The sequence below is a fragment of the Periophthalmus magnuspinnatus genome, chromosome 18 (genome assembly GCF_009829125.3).
Source record: "Periophthalmus magnuspinnatus isolate fPerMag1 chromosome 18, fPerMag1.2.pri, whole genome shotgun sequence".
Taxonomy (NCBI): domain Eukaryota; kingdom Metazoa; phylum Chordata; class Actinopteri; order Gobiiformes; family Gobiidae; genus Periophthalmus; species Periophthalmus magnuspinnatus.
Genome location: NC_047143.1, coordinates 1,241,736 through 1,264,624, shown reverse-complemented (window position 1 = coordinate 1,264,624; position 22,889 = coordinate 1,241,736). Strand labels below are relative to the sequence as shown.

Here is a 22,889-nt window from a genome sequence, read left to right as displayed (position 1 = left end):
CAGACATGGAGCTAGTGGGCACTTCCCCAGTGTCTGCCCTTCTGACATCTGTGGACATCTAACCTCATTAAACAGGTAAACATGGCTCTTTTTCACCCATTTATGTATGACATCATCTCATTCTACAAACTTAGACTCTATAAAGAAGAATGAAGAGAGTGTGACATCACCCGTCCCCTTCAGCTCCAGCCAAATGAAGCCAGTGGAGGCGAGCAGCTAATCTCAGGAAAGAAAGCACCTGATTTGTCCGATATTAATGTTCATATCTTGAGTTAGGGACAGAATAGTGAAATACAAACCCCAGGATCACGAAAACAAACATTTTAAGGTCAGAATATCAGGGCTGACAGGAGTAGTTAAGGAGAGAAGGGGGATGTTTTTCTATAGAAAGTGAACTGGAGCCTAAGCTGATGGAGCCATGTTCACTTCTTATATGGACTACAGCAGCTAGTGGGATAAATATGCACATTTAAATATACAGTTTATGTCTAGAACATGAAAATCACCCATTATGGAATTAACAGGAACAACATGTGATTCTCAAAACCTGTTTAAATGTCTGTGGACTCAGAGGTCGACAGAGAGGATTTATGTTTCAATTCTATTTTACATCTGTCTCCAGCTGAAGAAAGTCTCCATTTAAGATGTGAAGTTGATTGTGTCAATGAGGTAAGTCAGTACAAGACGTTTTATTACACTACAGTTTTACACTGGACAGATGGAACAATTAGAGCAGCGGCGTCAAACTCAAATTCACTGAAGATTAAAACTAAAAACTTTATTGAAACATTTCAACAACATCTGCATGTTTTTGGAGAATGGATTAAATTTGAGTGAGACGACAGGCAGCAGATCTTAATGAGTGTCAACAGAAGTGGTGGGGGTCGGTGACAACGCATTTGCAAAGCATTCTGGGATTTGTAGTATTACTGGTGCATGAGATATACTGGCGAGGCAAATACATATTTGATACATATTTGATAACTTTGTGCATGCCCTTATTTGTATTTGTATTTGTATTTATTCAGTGTGTTTATGTTGCACTTTTTCACCGTATCAAGTTCCTAGTTTGTGAACTGTGTTCACAGACTATGGCAATAAAAGTCTTCTGATTCTGATTCTGATTCTGATTCTGATCTCACGGGGCAAATATAATTAAATCGAGGGTCAAATTTGCCCCACACGCTTGAGTCTGACATGTGTGAATCAGAGGGACACCAGTCTATTGTCCGGGAACTCAGTCTGACCATTTTTAGATTAGTGTTTTCACACAATAAGAAAACAATACAGTTTATTTCCACTTTCAATGCACAATTATATAGAGAAACCATCAAAACAGAAAGGCCTGAAGTGTGTCAAAATCAACTGCAGAAATTATGCCAGTGGAAAAGTTTTATTATAATTATGGCAATCAAATAATAATAATAATAATAATAATAATAATAATAATAATAATAATAATAATAATGATAAAATAATAATAAAATAATAATAATAATAATAATAATAATAATAATAATAATAATAATAATAATAATACAGTCATCTTTTGAATTTTGCTGGATTATAAAGTCCAATTTATGAGTCAAACATTAATTACAGTTTTTTGGTGGAGGGTTTGTTTCCTGCTTGTCTCTATGAAGATGTTGTTTCTGTGCCTGGAATGTTTCACAGTATGGCATTAAATTATTAAAATAAATGATTTTGCCCAGGATATTTTTTATATTGAGTGTCTAAATTCAAACCATGTTCTAGTCGTTTCTTCTCGTTGAGCCTCTGAAGTTGTAGTTGGAGTGATTCATGTTTGAGTTTAATCTTTAATCATTTTCAAGACGCCATTTTGTCGATCAATCCTCGTTTTCACTTCCACTGTGACACGCCCACTGTGACGTACACACTTCCTTCTCCAGTCTTATTTTCATAGTTGGTGATACTCGTGGGATACGGTAACGTTGCGTATTCATTTTTATGATAAATAAATGGAAAAAAACAAAACAAAAACATGAATCTTATGCTTAAGTTTCCCAGCAAGTGCTTTATTTTGTCATGGAAGTTTTAGCAAAACCATTCACTCGGCGAGTTCAGAGATATGGAGAACATGCAAAGTCCATACTGTCCCACATAAAACTTGAATCAAGAAACTTTTTTTGTGAAGCAGGAGCTCAAACCACTCAGAAATTAATGCACCAACTTATTTTTGCGTAAACTCTCTGTAAATCTGATCTCTATTTGTTTATAAATCATAGCTGACCATTGAGCTCCTTGGACGATCACATTTGTCCTGGACTGGAGACGTGACGAGGAAGTGGTGACCAGACTGATAACTACACAGAGCTTTCAGTCTGGACTTGCCAGTTTCATTCTATTCAGTGGAAAATTACAGGTGAAGAAAATGACATCTCCAAGCTGACCAGCAGATGGCGTAAGTTACACTTTTCAGACCATGAACTGCAACTGTTTTGGAGTTGGGAAATATTTAGTTCCACTTCTTTATTGTGCCACTAGGGGGAATTAGTTCTGCTGCACTCAAACAGGAGCATAAAAATATACAGAAGACTAGAAAAAAGGGGGGATTAAAACAAAAACAGGTGGTACAGTGCAGATATGCCACAAAAAGTATAAAAAAGTGCTAAGTTCAAACTGCACCTTGAGAGGATGATGTTAAGATAAAAATAAAGTGATCATTCTGAGTAGTTTTGGTTTTGATATGAGGAGGAGGAGGAGCCTGATCCTCATTGTTTTTCTAAAGCAAAGTTGTTCTTGCTCAGTCGTTTTGCTCCTGTAGAACTAAACTCATCCAAAAAGCGTCAAGTTACTGGACTGAAGTGGCTGTTTGTGACATTTGTGACTTTTTTGAAATGTAAGTACTTTTAAAAGTAATTTTCACAGCCAAAACATCACCATTAATATAGAGTATGTAGAAGTATATTTTATTAAACATTGTCACTTAAAAAAAATATATATTTAAGTGAAGATTTGTTAATGCTATAAATGGTATAAATATATATACAGGATTTTAAAAAAAAATGCATTGAGACCAATTACAAATTTGCAGTGTTTAAATTAATCAGTGAATAAAACTTTACACATTTAGGACACTCAACATTGTTATTTCAGGTCAGGACTAGTGATGTGATGTTCATAAAAGAGTCGGCTCTTTTGAACGGTTCCTTGATGTGGTAAGTTTATTTGTACAGCACAATTCGTACACAAAGTGATTTACAGAATAAGAAACACATTAAAATCACAATACAACAAATCAACACATGAATAATCACAAATAATCATCATAAAATTAACTTTAAAGGAGAAAAGTGGAGAACATGCACAGTTATCCACCTGTAGCCCATAAAAATACAAACAACTTTCAGTCTGGACTTGCCAGGAAAATGATCTGTGAGAGCAGTTTAATTCTATTCAGTGGAAAATGACAAGTGAAGTAAAGACATCTCCAAGCTGACCAGCAGATGAGCCTGAAGGAGGAGTCTGCATCCTCTTTTTATTTTTTTCTAATAGCTGAAATAGACTTTGCTCAGTTTTCTTACTACTGTATAACTCTATTACTGGACTGAAGTGGCTGTTTGTGATGTTTAATGATTTTTTATGTGCCAATACACAACTTATAAGTGCTTTTAAAAGTAATGCAAAAAAGTAGAGGAAGCAGTGCTACTTGGAAGTATAGAGACTGTGTAAAATTGTTCTCTTGGGGCTCTTAAGTGTAGGAACCAGGATCTCAAATACAAAGTTGAAAAAAAATAGAAAATAATGAAAAGCTTTTATTACCACGTGGCAGATTAAATTAAAATCACGGCAACTCGTTTCAGAAGACGGCTGTCACAGAGCACATTTAAAGTCATATATGTAGGTCACATGAACAAAGTGGGCCGGCACATGGTCACCTGGTGCATGATGGGACATGTAGGCTGAGCAGAGTTTAGTTCTTTACATCACATTTGGATCATACACACATTCATGTTCATATTAATGTAAATAACAACTACATAATAGAAAAGAAATACAAAAGTGCTGTATAGAGATGTATCATTTTCTAGAGCACAAATCTTAAAAAAAGAAAAAAGATGAATGAAAATATGCTATGTAAAAAGTAGGCAATGATTTATAAATTTAAAGCATGTGGTTTTAGAGGAAGGGGAGTAATTTAACTCTCCACTGAGGCCTGGAAACTGTATAACCCTGTGAGTATAGATCTTATTGTCTCTTTAATGTGTTCTATTCTAGTTATATTTAGGCTTTCACAGCTGCCATGGTTGGTTTCTTCATAGTGCCTGGTCCTGGGACACAGGGGGTTACAGGTCCTTATAGCCCGTTTGTGTTCAGCCAGTCTGTGTTTCAGTTTACGCTTTCTACAACCCACATAAAAACAGCCACATGGACTTTGGAGTCAATACACCAGATAAGTGGTGTTGCAGTTAATGATTATTCTGATATTAGAACTTTGACCTGATGTAATGGCCATGAAAGAATGAGTCAGAATAAAGAATGAGATAAGGAATAGTCTAGGCTGAGTTTGATATTTAAATCTGTATTCTTCAAATATGAGTGAAATTGTAACAGTTCTTCTTCAGACCCAGACCACAATAACAGAACATCATCAATGTCGAGCTCCCATCACCATACACAACATGAAGTCTCCTCCCTCAAAACCTTGTCGAGATGTGCGTAACTGGGTTCAAAGCAGCTCCCATTTCTGTGCCTTTTTGTTGTTTTGTCATCAGTGATTTATAATTATTTACGTACATTTAAAGTGTGTGGTTTTAGAGGAAGGGGGAGTAATCTAACTCTCCATTGAGGCCTGGAAACTTTGAAATAGATCCAGTAAAACTCTCTGAAGAAGTTTTTCAGTCTCTCTCCTCCTCTTACTGTTTCTTGAATGTGTTTTATTCCACATATATTTAGGCTTTCACAGATGACATGGTTGGCTTCTTTATCGTGCCTGGTCCTGGGACACAGGGGGTTAAAGGTCCTTATAGCCCGTTTGTGTTCAGCCAGTCTGTGTTTCATTTTGCGTTTTGTTCAACCCACGTAAAATCGATTACACGCAGATTGGAGCTAAGTACATTAGATAAGTGGTGCAGCAGCTAATGACTGTTCTGATAGTAAAACTTTGACCTCACTGCAGTCTTCATTACACTGAATGGAGAGGGGAATTAAAAAAGCATTTTTTTGTTAAGAAAGACAATCCCTCTTAAAACAGGGATGGGAGCCTTAGATAAAACCTCTACCCCATCTATAACTCTATCCTCAGACTCAAAGCAAACAAAGGAAACAAAGAGAACAGTAGAGCTAGCCAGGATGCCAATAGGTGTGAAAGTACACGTTAAGACGTGTATGAAAATGTTAAGTATGACTTAATGTAGCTCTACAGACCCGTCTACATACAGAAACTTTAAACAATAGGTTTAGTGTAGTTAGCTCCTCCCTTCAGATAGAAAAAAGGCAGTGTCTACCAGGTATCTACCCAGAGCTAAAGAAGCGTCTTGGATGAGCAGTGAAACGTCTTCACTTATACAACAATTTGTCCAGTTGATATATTTAAACTTTGTCTTTTACTATTGGATGCACTTAAAATCCTTTAATTTGCTCAAATATCTACAGTGCGCCTTATAATCCCATGCTCCTTATATATTAATTGGCCCTCGCCACTCACAAAGTGATTTTTCTGCTCAAACGATTGCATTTTTCACCCCGAAGAAAAGTCCCACATATAGGCATAGGATCGACCGGTTCGGCGAAATATTTCATAAAATTGGCATCGCGACATGTCCCACGGCTACTGACTCGACAGCGCCACCTAGAATTTGACCCCTATGGGAGAGGATCCTGGTTTATTTTGGAAAACACACACAAAAATCGGAACACTGATAGACCACCATGGGACAAGCATAAAAATGAATTGAAGCACTGCTCTATGACAGACAGGAAGTCGGCCATATTGGATCAAAAATTCGCCACTTCATTTGCTGCGTGTTTTCAAAACTCTACTAGTCTCGGGTTTTTGGTCCAAATGAGCTCAGATTTCACATGCCACATCCAGACACATGGGTTTTCATAAAATATCCACATTTTCTCTGAATTCCACACAGTTCGCCTGTACGCCGCCGCCGAAAAACGCCTTCGTTTCCTGTTTTTTCGATGCCCTCTCACGACCACAGGCATTGCCCTACAGAGCTCACATTCACATCACATATGCGAGATTGGGGCATGAATGGAATGCAATATTAATTTTAATCAAAATGAACACTATAGCGCCCCCTTCCATAGGGGTGAAACGCCAACATTGTCAGATTCCTACGAAATTCGGGGAATAAATTGGGGGCATGACGTGGACCAAAAAATTATATTATGGGCATAGGTCATTTTTCACACTTGGCCACCAGGGGCGCAAAGACTCCAAAAAAAATCATTGAAAAATATCTGACACGCACAGCCATTGGTCTACACAGCTTAAAATCACATCACACGTGTGACATCAGGACATTAATAGAATGCACTCTTAATTGTAATAAAAATGAAAACCATAGCGCCCCCTACATTAGGGGTGAAACGCCAACATTATCGGATTCCTACGAAATTCGGGGAATAAATCGGTGGCATCAGAAGAAACAAAAAGTGACATTATGGTTATGAGTCATTTTCCACGGTTGGCCACCGGGGGCGCAAATACAAAAAAAAAATCATTAAAACATTTCTTACACGCACATACATGGTTCTAGACAGCTGAAATTCTCATCACACATGTGATATCAGGGTATTAATAGAATGCACTATTAATTGTTATCTAAATGAACACTATAGCGCCCCCTACAGTATTGGTAAAATACACAACTTTGTCCGATTGGCATTGACTTTAACAAACCTCTACTAGAGTTTTTACCTGATGAACTTCAAACTGAGGAGGCAACATCAGGACATATCTGGGATCAAAAACTGTTAAAATAATTTGTATAAGTCTCAGGGGGTGGTCATGACGTGTTCTTAACGAAGCAGCCATTTTGAAAGTAAAAAAAAAAAAAATCCTTGACACTTTGCAGACATTTTCAGATTCAAACTGCCCAAGGTAGTGTTTGTGTATTTTGACCTGGACACAATAATTTGCAACTTAATCTTCTATTTTTAAAATGAGCTCTTCACCAGCATCTTCTGCTTCTTTAGGAACACAATGGAGAAAACAAACATCTGGACCCCATTGTGTCTGTAGGACTGCCTCACACCAGCAGCGAGTCCACAGACGACCAGAGATCTGACTTGGAGCCGAACATCAGAGACATGGAACCTAAAGATCCAAATGAGTTCATCTGTGGAGACATTGGAGAGTCCAAACCTGCGGAGCCAGAGGTGCAGGCCATCTGTGACTCTGTAAGTATCACATATTTAAATCTATACTACAGAAAATGTCTGTTGAGGGCACATCCCACACCTTCTGCTTGCATCGCTTAGCAGAACCTGATTGTGTTCAAAACCAAAAAGAGCAAGCTCATTTTAACATGTGTGAATGAAACAAAACACAACTCTGGGTTTGTTTGTGATGAGGAAACATGATTAGATGTGTTTAACGCAATACTACGGAACATTTCAGACAAAAAACTTTGTTTTCTGAGTGAATCTTGTTCTGTTCAGTGGAGGAGCAGAGAGGAGAGACATATGAGATTTTCAAAGCCATTTCCTACAAGACACAAACTGTAGCTGGGTTAAACCACTTTGTCAATGTCAGTTTATACATTAGTTTTTAGATTTGTTATATTTTTTTGTTGGCTCTTTAACTATATGTGTATAATTGTGTTGGTGTGGACTGGATTGTGAATCTGCCACTAGAGATTATAAATATGACCCTCAACCATGACAAACCATGACCACAGGTACCACCAAACACAAGAGTGACGTGAACACCTGTCACATGACCTTTGAACTCCAATAGGCCGTGTTCACCTTTTACAATTTAATGATATCATAATTTCAGATGGAGGGCATGGCCCAAAAGAATTATAAAGAGATGACGTCATTTCTTGGTCCAAACAAAAACTTCACAGCTAATTTCTACCTTTGTTTTTGTTCCTTCATCAAACCAGAGACATTTACATTTCAAAAGTATTTAAACTCAAACTGTGTGAAATATGTGGGGCTGAAAACTTTAGCATGCAGTAGAAAAATGAAATTTGTTACACTGACACTTTATATCATTCTGAACAAAAATACCAATGAAGATCATGCCTAATCTACATCACATTTGCATGGCCACACCTCAAAAATGACAATGCCAGGGTTAGGCAAACTCCCACGAACCCTCTAGTACCCGATGGAGAGTATAGAGCTGGTCCAGTGTTCCGCAACCGGGACGAAAACCACACTGCCTCTCCTGAATCCAAGGTTTGACTATCGGTCAGATTCTCCTCTCCAGCACCCTGGAATAGACCTTACCGAGAAGCCTGAGGAGTGTGATTCCCCTGTAATTGGAACACACCCTCCGATCCCCCTTCTTATACAGAGGGACCACCCCGGTCTGCCAGTCCAGAGGCACTGTCCCAACCGCCATGTGATGTTGTAGAGACGTGTTAGCCAAGGCATCATCCAGACATCCAGAGACTTGAGGTACTCGGGACGGATCTCATCCACCCCTGAAGCCTTGCCACCAAGGAGCTCGCCAACCACCTTGGTGACTTCAGCCAGGGAAATGGACGAGTCCGCCCCCAGGTCCCCAGTCTCTGCTTTCTCCTCGGAAGACGTGACAGTGGGATTGAGGAGATCCTCAAAGTAATCCTTCCACCGCCCGACAACATCCCCAGTCGAGGTCAGCAGCTCTCCACCCGCACTGTAAACGGTGTTGGTGAAGCACTGCTTCCCCCTCCTGAGGCGTCTGACGGTTTGCCAGAATTTCTTTGAGGCCGTCCGATAGTCCTCCTCCATGGCCTCTCCGAACTCCTCCCAACCCCGAGTTTTTGCCCCTGTGACCGCTCGAGCCGCGGCACGCTTGGCCCGCCGGTACTCATCAGCTGCCTCAGGAGTCCCACGAGCCAACAAGGCTCGATAGGACTCCTTCAGCTTAACGGCATCCCTTACTTCCGGTGTCCACCACCGGGTTTGGGGATTGCCTCCGCGACAAGCACCACAGACCTTACGACCACAGCTACGAGCAGCCGCATCGACAATAGAGGTGGAGAACATGGCCCACTTGGAGTCCATGTCTCCAACCTCCCCCGGGATCAGGGAGAAGCTCTCCCAGAGGTGGGAGTTGAAGACCCCCCTGACAGAGGGCTCCGCCAGACATTCCCAGCAGACCCTCACAATGCGCTTGGGCCTGCCAGGTCTGTCCGGCTTCCTCCTCCGCCAGCGGATCCAACTCACCACCAGGTGGTGATCAGTTGACAGCTCAGCCCCTCTCTTCACCCGAGTGTCCAAGACACGCGGTCGGAGGTCAGATGACACGACAACAAAGTCGATCATCGACCTCCGACCTAGAGTGTCCTGGTGCCACGTGCACCGATGGACACCCTTGTGCTCGAACATGGTGTTTGTTATGGACAAACTGTTATTAGCACAGAAGTCCAATAACAAAACACCGCTCGGGTTCATATCGGGGAGGCCATTCCTCCCAATCACGCCCCTCCAAGTGCCACTGTCATTACTCACATGGGCATTGAAGTCCCCCAGGAGAACAACGGAGTCCCCGGTCAGTGCACTGTCTAGTACCCCTCCCAGGGACTCCAAGAAGGCCGAGTACTCCGCACTGCTGTTTGGCCCGTAGGCCGACACAACAGTGAGAGACCTGTCCCCGACCCAAAGGTGCAGGGACGCGACCCTCTCGTTCACCGGGGTGAACTCCAACACGTGGCGGCTGAGCTGTGGGGCAATGAGCAAGCCCACACCAGCTCGCCGCCGCTCCCCGCGGGCAATGCCAGAGAAATGGAGAGTCCAACCCCTCTCAAGAAGTTGGGTTCCAGAGCCCAATCTGTGCGTGGAGGTGAGGCCGACTATATCTAGCCGGTAACGCTCAACCTCCCACACAAGCTCAGGCTCCTTCCACCCCAGCGAGGTGACATTCCATGTCCCCAGAGCTAGTCTCCATGTCTGGAGATCCGGTCGTCGAGGTCCCTGCCTTTGACTGCCGCCCAGATCTCTCTGCACCTGCCCCTCATGGCTCCTCTCGCAGGTGGTGGGTCCACGAGAGGATGGCCCCACGTCGTTCCTTCGGGCTGGGCCCGGCCGGGCCCCGTGGGAAAAGGCCCAGCCACCAGGCACTCGCTGCCGAGCACCCACCCCAGGCCTGGCTCCAGGGTGGGGCCCCAGTAACGCCAGTCCGGGCGACATAGCTGGCCTTGTTCCTTCTGTCTTCATGATGGGCTTCTGAACCGCTCTTAGTCTGACCTGTCTCCCAGGACCTGTTTGCCATGGGTGACCCATTTCCTTAAACTCATTTTAAATAAAGTTTCTGCCATCACGAACCACATGGCTCTACACTTTACAGCCTCTGGATCATAGTGAGTATTGTATCTATGAATCTGCATTCATTTTAAGTAAAATGTGAAATGTTTAGAGATAGGGATCATAATTATTTAATAGTTATATATAGTTTATAAATGGCATTGAATAAGACAATTACTAACAGTGGCTTTATTATGCTGCTCTGATCCTCTACAAATGTGAAAGACCAGTGTCCCGTTAGCTCCATGCCCAGGCTCTCTCAATAATTTAGCCGAGCAATGTAGCACCAAACACCACAGCGACAGTGAGACACACTGACAGCAGCGCCTCAGCCTGGATTTACAACAGCAGATTTGACGCTAACTGGCTAACAACAATATACTATGCACACACATAATTTACAGGCAGGAAACACGATCATGAAAATGTTATGTTCCATAACGACACATGACTTTCACTAGTGGGAAGAAGGCTGCGCGGTCGGTCACAAACACCACCTTGCGCTGGGCCGGGCCCCGCCGCCTGTACACCTGCCGCTACGATGCTATGCTAAGTGCTAATAGCATGTTGACATACTCGATGCTATGCTAAGTGCTAATAGCATGTTGACATACTCGATGCTATGCTAAGTGCTAATAGCATGTTGACATACTCGAGATAGCGGTGGGTGCAAACACTGAATTAAAATGACGATAACGTAACTTGTTACATTATAACAATTGCATTAAACTCTTTGTAAGATTCACTCAACATTACCTCTAGATTGATATTTCTTCTCTTCTTTTTACGCTTTTCCACACCCGACACGTAGCTTCGTTTTGACATGATGAAAACGATGAAAACAAAGTCGGAACAGTTGGGCACAGTACCGTTACATTATGCATTTGTTTACTTCACACTCATGTTTGCTTACAATAAAGTTGGCCAATCATCGCAAGATCAGGTGTAGCATCATTCAGTTGGTTGCCAGATTGTCCATACAAATACATCATATGTGCACTACAGAGTGCACTTACTGCACTACAGCGGAGACGTGTCAGTAGCACGTACTACACGTGCACTAAATGCAATGTATATGGTGGGGGGTTGCCAGATTGGGGGCCCTCTTGAGGCCTCGGGGCCCTAAGCGGCCCCTTACTTTGCTTATAAGCTGGGCCGGCCCTGTACCTGAGGGACTTGGGATGTTGGAAGGTGCTTTAGAAATAAAGTTTGATTGATTGACTGAACCTTCTCAGTGTTTGTGTGGAACTGGTTCCACAAACTTATCATTAATCTTGGCTCCACTTTCTGTTCCTCGTTGAATCTTCTCCTTGTTTAGGTCCACATTGGAGAGAACAAACATCTGGACCTCGTTGTGTCTGAAGAGCTACCTCACACCAACAGTGGGCCAGTCCTCCACAGTGTTCAGGAGTCCACAGACGACCAGAGATCTGACTTGGAGCAGAACATCAGAGACATGGAACCTAAAGATCCAAATGAGTTCATCTGTGGAGACATTGGAGAGTCCCAACCTGTGGACCCAGAGGTGCAGGCCATCTGTGACTCTGTAAGTATCACATATTTAAAGCTACACTACAGAACCTTTCTGTTGAGGGCACATCCCACACCTTCTGCTTGCATCGCTTTGCCTAGAAAGTTCCCCAGTATGGCATTAAGGGAGCATGAACACCTGTCACATGACTTTTAAACTCCAATAGACTGTGTTCACTTTCTACAATTTAATGATGTCATAGTTTCTATGTTTGTTTTTGTTCTTTCTTCATCAAACCAGAGACAGTTATATTTCAAAAGTGTTTAAACTCAAATTGTGTCAAATATGTGGGGCTGAAAAATGTATCATGCCGTAGACAATTTGTTACACAGACACTTTATATCATTCTGAACACAAACACCAATGAAGACCACGCCCTATCTACCTCACATTTTACATGACAGACTTCAAACTGAGGCAGCAACATCATGACATATCTGGGATCAAAAGTTGTTTAAGTCTCAGGGTGTGGACATGACGACCTCTTAATAAAGCAGCCATTTTGAAAGTAAATAAAATCCTTGAAACTTTGCAGACGTTTTCAGATTCAAACTGCTCAATGCAGTGTTTGTGTATTTTAATGACCTAGACATAATGATATGCAACTTAAACTTCTATCTTTAAAACTAGCTCTCCAGCGCCCCCTGCGCAGTTGTAATGGGGACACCCAATATGTGACCCTGAGCAAAAGTCTTTAGGGAACACACCCTCTGATGTGAAGGCGGCCACTTTGAATCTAAATATACAGATGTCCAAAAAGTCGCATTCATACTTTAACAAACTTGTCCTAGGGTTTTTATCTGACGGACTCTAAACTGAGGCAGCATCATCAGGAGTCAAAAGTTGTTAAATTCATTTACATAAGTCTCAGGGTGGGGTCATGATGAGCTCTTAATGATGCGGCCATTTTGAAAGCTTAAAAATTCCTGAAACATTTGCAAACATCGTCAGATTCAGATCATTAATCTTGGCTCCACTTTCTGTTCCTCGTTGAATCTTCTCCTTGTTTAGGTCCACATTGAAGGGAACAAACATCTGGACCTCGTTGTGTCTGTAGGGCTGCCTCACACCAGTAGTGGGCCAGTCCTCCACAGTGTTCAGGAGTCCACAGACCATCAGAGATCTGACTTGGAGCAGAACATCAGAGACATGGAACCTAAAGATCCAAATGAGTTCATCTGTGGAGACATTGGAGAGTCCCAACCTGCGGAGCCAGAGGTGCAGGCCATCTGTGACTCTGTAAGTATCACACATTTAAAGCTACACTACGCAGGGTGTAAGATGCTGGCAGGTAAAGCATACATGGAGGGGCATAACCAAGTGGAGCCATAGCCATCTGTGCAGAATACGAACTGAAAACCACCAAGTTCAAGATTGGAAACACCTCCAAAGATGGTGGAGAATGATCGAGCCAAGTTCCTGTGGGACTTCAGATACAGACTGACAAAATGGTGATGGCAAAACAACCAGACATTGTGGTGATGAACAAACAACAGAGCAAAATTGTGGTAGTGGACATTGCAGCAAGTGAAGGGAACATGAGGAAAAAAGAACATGAGAAACTAGAGAAATAGCAGTGGCTCAAAGAAGAGCTGGAGAAGGCCTGGAAGGTGAAGGCATCAGTGGTGCCTGTGGTCATCGAAGCAAAAGTGCAGTACTAGGAACAGTAAAGATAATGTGCAGAACCCTCAAGCTCCCAGGCCCGAGCATGGAAAAAGGGATGAGACCACCCACCCATACAGTGGACAAAAAGTATTTAGTCAGCCTCTAATTGTGCTATATATATATATATATATATATATATATATATATATATATATATATATATATATATATATATATATATATATATCCAGAAAATCACATTGTGTGATTAGAAAAAACAAACAAACTAATAAATAAAGGATTATGGTTGAAAATAAGTATAGCAATAGCAAAAGTTTGTGTCAAAACTTTGCTATATAGCGTTTGTTGGCAATGACGGTCAAACTTTTTTCTATAAGTCTTCACAAGGTTTTCACACACTGTTGCTGTAGTTTGGCCCATTCCTCCTGCAGATCTCTTCTAGATCAATTATATTTTGGGGCTGTCACTGGGCAACATGGACTTTCAACTTCCTCCAAAGATTTTCTATGGGGTTGAGATCTGCAGACTGGCTAGGCCACTCCTTTGTTGCCCAGGCGGTGATAGGTGTTATGCTGAAAGACCCAGCCTCATGACAATTGGCCCCATTCATGCTTTCCTTTACAGGGATCAGTCGTCCTGGTCTCTTTGCAGAAAAACCCCAAAGCTTGATGTTTCCACCTCCATGATTCACAGTAGGTATGGTATTCTTTCTATGCAACTCGGCATTCTTCCTCCTCCAAATCATGAGGAGAATGTCATATGGTCCGATGAAATAAAACATGTCATATGGTTTCATCTGACCATATGACATTCTCCCAATCCTCTTCTGGATCATCCAAATGCTTCAATCAAACTTCAGACGGGCCTGGACATGCCCCGTCTTAAGCAGGGGACACGTCTGCCACTGAAGGATTTGAGTCCCTGGTGGTGTAGTGTGTTACTGATGGTCCCTTTGTTACTTTGGTCCCAGCTCTCTGCAGGTCATTCACTCGGTCGCCCCGTGTGGTTCTGGGATTTTTTGACCCCACGGGGTGAGATCTTGGTGGAGCCCCAGGTCTTGGTCTTGTCTTCCATTTTCTAATAATTGCTCCACAGTTGATTTGTTCACCCCAGCTCTTACCTGTTGCAGATTGAGTGTTCGGGGCCTGGTGTCTACAGTTTTGTTTGTGGTTCCTTTGCTCTTTGGTCTTGTCCATAGTGGAGTTTGGAGTCTGACAGTTTGAGGTTGTGGACATGTGTCTTTTATACTGATAACGAGTTCAAACAGGTGCCATTAATACAGGGAACGAGTGGAGGACAGAGAGGCCTCTTAAAGAAGAAGTTACAGGTCTGTGAGAGACACAAATCTTGCTTGTTAATAGGTGAGCAAATATAAGATCAGATCTGCCTTTATTAGTCCCACAGTGGGGAAATTCCAGTATTGCACCGCACAGTTAAAGAACAGAAGGAAAATGGTACATGCAATAAAACAAGATAATAAATAGCTTAAAATAATTTAAATAATAGACTTAAAAAAAAACTAAAAATAGACTCTAATATAACATCTCTGTAAAGTGACTTGAGTATTGCACATAGGTGTAGTTCAGTGACTTGAGTATTGCACATAGGTGTGGTTCAGTGACTTGAGTATTGCACATAGGTTGAATGACACAGTGTTAACAGTGTTCATTGTTCAGTCTGACAGCAGCAGGAAGGAAAGACCTGAAACCTTCACACAGCGAGGGTGAATCAGTCACTGAAGCTGTATATATAATTTCTAAGGGGCACTGTAGAGCCATCTCAAAAGGTAGAGCCCTAATTTGGATGTTATTACGTCCAGCTCAGAAATGTGCTTGTTTACTTCATTGGGTTAATTCAAATCCAACATTTGTGAAACATATAATCTTTATTAATTTTCCAAAAATGTACATTTTGCTGAAGAATCAAATGACATGGCGTGACTTATTTTTTATGCTATATTTCATTTGTCTATGATGACATTTTACTGGGCAATGAATATCAATTTTTCAGGTGGCGATACTTGGTGTTCTTTCAATATTTTGTCTCAAAACTCATAATTAGAGCTCATTGAGTCACTGGTGTGTTCATTCTGATTTACCACTTTTTTTTTTTTGTAATAATTTTAATTAGTCCTTTTTTATGATGAGTACAAAAACAAGGTCCATTACGTCGCCCAGACTGACGTTACCGGGGTCCTACCGTGAAGTGTGACCATCTGGTGGCCCTCCCTGATGGGGCCCATCTGAGCACAGCCTCCAAGAGCAATGTAGGACCTTTCACCTGTGTGCCTATGGGCCTAACACCAGTGCAGAGGACCTGGACCAATGGCAGTTTAGAGTACCCAGGACTTTGTCCACCCTAATAAATGCCATTTAATCACAAATCATTATATTATATTGTCCCTTTGTGGTATACTTAGAAATGTGGATAATGAGCAAACAATGTAAAATTATTCATTTCAAATTTATATGGTTAAATTATTAATATTATTTTTATTTATTAATTTTTCCAGAAGTCTGTGATGGCGTCCAGCAGGAAACAGAAAATTGATGAACTGTTGAGCAGACTCCACCTGCTGGAGAAATATGAGAATAACCTGACCTCAGCAGAGTTTCTTCAGATACGTCAAACTAAAGAACACGACCAAGACATATGTGAGAGTGATCTGTCCTCTGTTTATCTGCACAAACTGTTGATGTTAGACTACAGAGCCAGACATATTCAGGCCAAACAGGAAACAAACACATGTGAACAAATTGAGACAGATGATTGTTTTGACATGGCAGAGGCTGATGAAAACAGGTCAGAACAGACCCACATCCATCCTATGGATGTCCAGATGGCAGTGTTTCACTGCTCAGACACTTTTCTAAAACAGAAGATAGTCACAAAGCTGTCCCAGTGTCAGTACGCCTTACCTCTGCTGGTGCCTGACCCATTCACTGAAGACATCCAGTGTCCTCTGTGGACATTCAGACAGATTCAAAAAACATGGAAGAAAACTGAAACCAAAGACAATTCAAATGTTGTGACCATGAAGTCAATGCCCATCTACAAAGCAGAGACCCCCATGGTGTTCTGTTTCCGCCTGGGCTCCCTGTCCGTGTCCAAATCTCAGTTCATCAACACTTTGATCAATGACCGTCACAGCACATTCTTCCACAGAAACTGCCCCGGCAGCTCCAAAAGTCGTGTTCTGTTTGAGGGAGTAGCAGAGATCGCCTGGTACTGCCCGGCTGGAAAACAAAATGACAGTTTCACAGACTGTGTGGCCTTCTGCAACCTTCACGGAGATGGTCTGAGTCACGACAAACAGCTGGATATACTGAAAGAAATGTCCTCAGTAAATGTGGTTTTTGTGCAGAAAATGGATCGAGATCATGCAAGTGCTGCAGTGATCAAGAGTCTTCAAAATTCTTCAAAACCTCTAATTGTTCTAATAGAAAATAGTAGCAATAAGGCTGTTCAGTTAAAAAATGGGGCATATATAGTTGGTCTTAAAGACAGAAGCCAGTCAGATGTGTCTGAGGAGCTGAAGAGAATTATCAGAGACATTTTATCTGCTCCACACAAGTCCTTTCAGCTTGAGTTTATGTCTGATACTGGATTCAGATTGGATGAAAATAATACCAATTGCACAAATGGCTTGTCCTTTGCCAGTGAAATGATGAAGATAATTGAAACTGTAGATGAATCTGAAGTTAAAAAGACATTTCTCCCCTGTCAAGGCCAACTGTGGCATGACTGGTGCAAAATAAACAAAGAGCTGTATCGTCTCAAAGGAAATATAGAAGTAGAAAAGAGTAAAAAGCAGAGTGAGCTGAAGAGACTAAGAGAAGATCAGTGCAAACTCTCCTGCAGTGAACTGATACAGTCTTTCATCAAGCCCCTCTCATCTTCAACTCAAACAGAGAGAGAATATTTCATCAAATGGACTCAGATCTTACTGGACGCTCATGGCACAGATTCTCTTTCTTCGATTCTACAAAAATATGATGAGAAGTGGTCTGAAATTTTGGACATGAAGACGAAACCTGACAAATCTGATGAGTTAAAATCCAAAAAAGCAGAACTTGAAAAACTGTCAAACGACCTTCAGTTCATGACCTGTGGCCTGGAGCATATCTTCAGAGAAATGGTTCAAATCTATGAAGCACATAAGAGTCTGAATAAACCCCCTAAAGAGGAGCAGACTGACTGGTCCAAATACCCAGAGCTGGCTGCAGAGCTCATGATTTCAGGACACCCAATGGAGCTGATGGATGGAGAAGCAGGCTACGTCCCTTTAACCTGGATCTCAAGTGTTATTGATCAGGTCATCCACAGACTGGGCGATAAGAAGGTCTTTGTCTTGTCAGTTCTGGGCATACAGAGCAGTGGGAAGTCCACTATGCTGAACGCCATGTTCGGTCTCCAGTTTGCGGTCAGTGCAGGCAGATGCACCAGAGGAGCCTTCATGCAGCTGGTCAAACTGTCAGATGAAATGAAGAAAGTGGGGGACTACATCCTGGTGGTGGACACTGAGGGGCTGCGAGCTCTGGAGTTAGAAGGAAATACAACGTTTCACCACGACAATGAGCTGGCAACATTTGTGGTTGGTGTTGGGAACATGACTCTGGTGAACATCTTTGGAGAGAATCCCTCAGAGATGCAAGACATTCTACAGATTGTAGTTCAGGCTTTCATGAGGATGAAGAAAGTCAAACTGTCTCCAAGCTGTGTGTTTGTTCACCAGAATGTCTCAGACGTCAGCGCTGTAGAGAAAACCATGGATGGAAAACGAAAACTGCAGGAGAAACTGGATGTGATGGCCCAACTAGCCGCCAAAGAGGAAGGACATGACGCTGAAAGTTTCAGTGACATCATTAAGTTTGATGTTCAAAATGATGTGAAATACTTTGCTCAACTGTGGGAGGGAAGTCCTCCAATGGCTCCTCCAAATCCAGACTACAGTGAATGTGTCCAAGATCTGAGGAGCTACATTCTCTTAAAAGCCTTGAAATCTCCTTCTGTCAAACTCTCTGCATTTAAAACTAAAGTTCATGATCTTTGGAACGCCCTTTTAAATGAGAACTTTGTGTTCAGCTTCAGAAACACTCTTGAGATCGCTGTTTACAGAAAACTGGAAGTTGAATATGGAAACTGGACTTGGGCCCTGAGGCAGGAAATGTTGAACATCGAAGAAAAACTTTATCCAAGAATTACAAATGGAACTCTTGACCATGTTGACCTCAGTCTTCTTCATAAAGAAGTTAAATCCACATTTGATCAAATCAAGAAGTCCATGTCAGAGTACTTTGAGAATGAAAAGGACAAAGAAATATTAATTCAGTGGCGTGGTCAACATGAACTTAAAATAAACACTTTTCATGATGAAATGGTTCAAGGACTTCAGAGAAAACTGAATAATGTTATTGAACAGAAGAAAGCAAGTAAAGAGTTTGAGGAGAGGAAGACCATGTTTGAGAAGGACCTGCTACAAAAAAGCAAAGATCTGGCTCATAAACTCAGAGACAAAACACAAGACGATTTGAAACTGAAAAAACAGTTTGACCATGTTTGGAGAGAATGGGTTTCTGAACTGACACAAGGAATAAAACCTGCTGGGAAGATTAACTTGCAAGACGACCTGATGAAGGCCATTCAAGAGTGTGGTTTTGAAATGGATTTAATTTCATCAAGATTAAACTCAGAGCACTACAGAAATTTAGCTAAATGTGGAGATTATTCTGAGTATGTTCAGAAGACTGACCCTAAAACTAACCCTAGCCCTAACCCTAGCCCCAGCTCTAGCTCTAGCCTTAGCCTTACCACTCTTTGGAAGAAGACGGTTGATGTTGCAAAGACGATAAGACAGACATTTACTGGCCGTGTTTCACATCATTATCAAGATCTGACACAAAATTACATTATAGATGTAGAAAAAGAGGCCTCTGAGCTAATTAAGACCAAACCTTTGGCAGCAATGGGCTACAATCCATCTTACCTGAGTGAAATGAGCAGAAATGTGAAAACATCTATGAAAGAATTTGAATTACAGTGTAAATTCTCTTTGAAGAAAGAGTTTAAAGTGGATCTGATTCTGTATGTGTTTGACAGGATAAAAAGGTGGATCTTAGAATCTCATGATCAGTTTATCAAAAACAATGATGCACTCACATATTTGGACAGTAAGAAAAATGAATACTTTAATGTTTTCCGGGGTTTCTGCAAAGGAAGCTCCTCAGCTGTTGTTCTCACTGAATTAATCTGTGACAAACTGAAATCCTCCATGACAGAGGCTGTGATTAACCAGACAGCGATCGATATCGCTGGAGAACTCAGATGTAATGTCCCTGCATTCAAAGAGAACCGACTCAACCTGGAGAAACATGTACTAAAGTCACTGGCCAAAAAGAAAGATTTTCAAAGATACATTCACTACATAAAGAAGCCTCGGTCATACACTGAGACTTTTATCACAGAACAAGTAGAGACGCTCTTAGGCACAGAGTACAAGGACAAATGCCAGAGTTTCTTTGAGGCGTACATCTCAAACCTACAAACACACATACGCCAAGCTCTTCAAGACGTGTCAGAGAAAATCAAATCACAGAACAGAGACATTGTCTACTGGCTTCAGGAGTTTACAACAATCATAAAAGACAAACTGACATTTGGCACAATTTCCTCTGAAAACTTCACTGATGTAAAAGACTTTGATTTTCTGAAAGAACAAATAGAAAAAGGACTAGATGGTATTGGTGCTGACCTTAAAAAGCTGTCAGTGGACAAGTTAAAGAAGTCGAGACAGAGACCAGACCAGATCCTGATCGATCAGCTGTGTGACTGCTGCTGGGAGAAATGCCCATTCTGTGCTGCAGTTTGCACTAACACAGTCAAAGATCACAAAACTGCTAAAGAAGGTGGGATTGATCACAGTGTACCTTTTCATCGATCCGGTTCTCTCAAAGGCTGGCACTACAGACACACAGTGAAAATGTCTGTGGATTTCTGCACAACAAAAGTAGCAGGTGATGGCTGTTTTTATCCTGATGCTTCAGACAGAACTGTGCCTCACAAAACATACCGTTCTGCTGGTCCCCCTTATGACACATGGAGCATCACCCCTGATCTGTTTAAGTTGTCATATTGGCAGTGGGTCGTGTGCACATTTAAAGATGATCTGGAAAAGCACTATAATTTAAAATATGAAGGTGATGGAGAAATTCCAAAGGAGTGGAAAGAAATCACATTTGAAGAGGCAATAAGAAGCCTGGAGGAAATGTACAAATAGACACAAAAACAGTAAAAGAAAACAGAGCATGTAACAAGTGAATTATACGTTTTAATGAGAGAAACACCAGAGAGAAATGGTTTAAACAAATGTAAGATACAGAGAATGTAGAAGTGAAGGAAACAATGAGAGATCACCACCTGTTTTATCTGTTTTGATTTTTGTGTTTTGTTCCCAAATGTTACCAGATTCTACACTCACGTAATCCTTTTGATTAAATGCAAGTATTTAGTATGAAGTATGGAGTATACAATACAATTTAAACAGCATTTTAAGAGTATAATCTGATTTTTTTTTTTTTCATTTAAACTATAAGGGATTTTTATTCAAACTGCATGTCCATCTTTATCAACATATAATACAACACTGTAAAAGTGATTATAAATGACTATAGAAAAAATAATGTTATAAAATGTTATGTGATTACAAATTTGTCAAATCACAATGATAAGATCTGATTTCATGTAACTATCACCATATCAATTCAATGATGTTAATAAAATGACAGAAAATGTAAAATAATGGTGTGGTTCCTTCTTATACTCACTGCTTTGTGTCATAATAGTTTTCAGTTTTGCAGACACTTTAAAAGTTTGTCAACAAATACATTTATAAATTCTGAGCTAAATAGAGGCAAAAGTGAAGAGAAATACAATATGATTTTAATGGAGACACTTGGATTAGCCTCAGAATATCACAAAATAGTAAAACACAAGGGGTTTGGTAAATGATAACGACTCAGATACATGCAAGTGATTTCAGTGCCCAGTTTAAAGACTTTATTTATTACATCATTTGTTTATTTAATAGATTATATCAGTCTTGGACAAATACTTACATTTTCTTTCTGTTATTATACCTAGAATTGAACATTGTGCATCTTAAAGGGTCTATAAACACATAGAGCTGTGGGTCTTTATTCAAACTGTCTCTGCTGATTTTGCTCCAACATGAGTCACTTTAAATGTGTCTTTTACTGGTTTAAAAGGTGGTTAAATAATGTTCAGTTACCAACATTCTATAGAGCTGTAATATTTAATGTAAAATGAATGACTTTGTGGTAAAATAGCAGGTTCAAGGGCCTAATCACTGACACAAATGATCAGGTCCAACATTTGTTAAGAGTCCAGCTGCAGCCTCTGTAGGTTTGGTGCTATTGTCTGAAGAGTGAAGCTCTACTTGATCACGTCTGGTGTCAAAATGTACAATAGTTATATAGTTAAGTTAGTTTGGGTTGGGTTAGGGGTCATTAATCGAGTATTAAACCAAACCAGACGTTGAGCTATCTGGAAATTGGAGCACGTGAGTCATAGCAACCAAAGAACCAAACAGGAGCAATGGTGTTGAAGGTACAGTATATGCCCCATTAATGTTGTCAATCAAACCTTTTGCTAATGCCATTAGGAGCCAAATCCCAAAGTTTCTCAATGGGGTTAAGGTCTGGACTCTGTGGTGGACAATTCATGTGTGAAAATGACGTCTCGTGCTCCTGATCCACTCTGTCACAGTTTGAGCTCGATGAATCCTGGTATTGTCGTCTTGGAATATGCCCAAAAATCCACTGATGGCATAACCTGGTCATTCAGTATATTCAGGTGTCAGCTGACCTCACTCTGCTGAACCTCGACCGGACCGACTGCAGGAGGTGAGGACCTGTTTGCTTAGTTAAATCCAGGTGGCGACTTTTTTTTGGCCAATCAGTGTATAAAGTACATACATTTATATCACCGCAGTAGTAGAATTCAGATCTGTAGTAATAGTAGTGATATGAGTGACAGTATTGGTAGGAGGATTAGCTGCAGTAGTGGTAGTAGGAGGAGCAGCTGTAATAATAGTAACGTGTGGTAGTTGTATTAAGTACCGAAGTAGTCGTAGTAGTAGTAGTAGTAGTAGTACAGAGGTGAGTAGTACCCAGTTACATTTACTTGAGTAACTTTTAAAAGAAAGAGTATTTTTAATTGAAGTAACAGTACTCTTGAGTAAAATCTTTATCTTTCTTTATTAGTTTATTTGACAGGG

The 22,889-nt window shown here is 41.0% G+C and overlaps 2 protein-coding genes across 4 annotated transcripts in view; one reads left to right on the top strand and one right to left on the bottom strand.

The window, feature by feature from the left end:
* Nucleotides 1-22,889, bottom strand: part of LOC117385933 (deleted in malignant brain tumors 1 protein-like) — a 434,825-nt gene that overhangs the window by 295,187 nt on the left and 116,749 nt on the right. The gene's annotated exons all lie outside the window — the stretch shown is intronic.
* LOC117386426 (interferon-induced very large GTPase 1-like) lies at nt 2,788-21,384 on the top strand. 3 transcript variants are annotated; one of them, XM_033983780.2, is made up of 6 exons: nt 2,788-2,860; nt 3,118-3,179; nt 7,174-7,377; nt 11,756-11,983; nt 12,980-13,207; nt 16,107-21,147. In XM_033983780.2, exons 3-6 carry the CDS (start codon nt 7,288-7,290, stop codon nt 20,868-20,870), a joined length of 5,310 nt encoding a protein of 1,769 aa, XP_033839671.1. In that variant the 5' UTR covers nt 2,788-2,860; nt 3,118-3,179; nt 7,174-7,287; the 3' UTR covers nt 20,871-21,147. The 3 variants fall into 3 exon arrangements, with proteins under 3 accessions (XP_033839671.1, XP_055084973.1, XP_033839672.1); XM_055228998.1 differs by lacking the exon at nt 3,118-3,179 and having other exon boundaries at nt 16,107-21,384; XM_033983781.2 differs by lacking the exons at nt 2,788-2,860; nt 3,118-3,179; nt 7,174-7,377 and adding an exon at nt 7,661-7,727.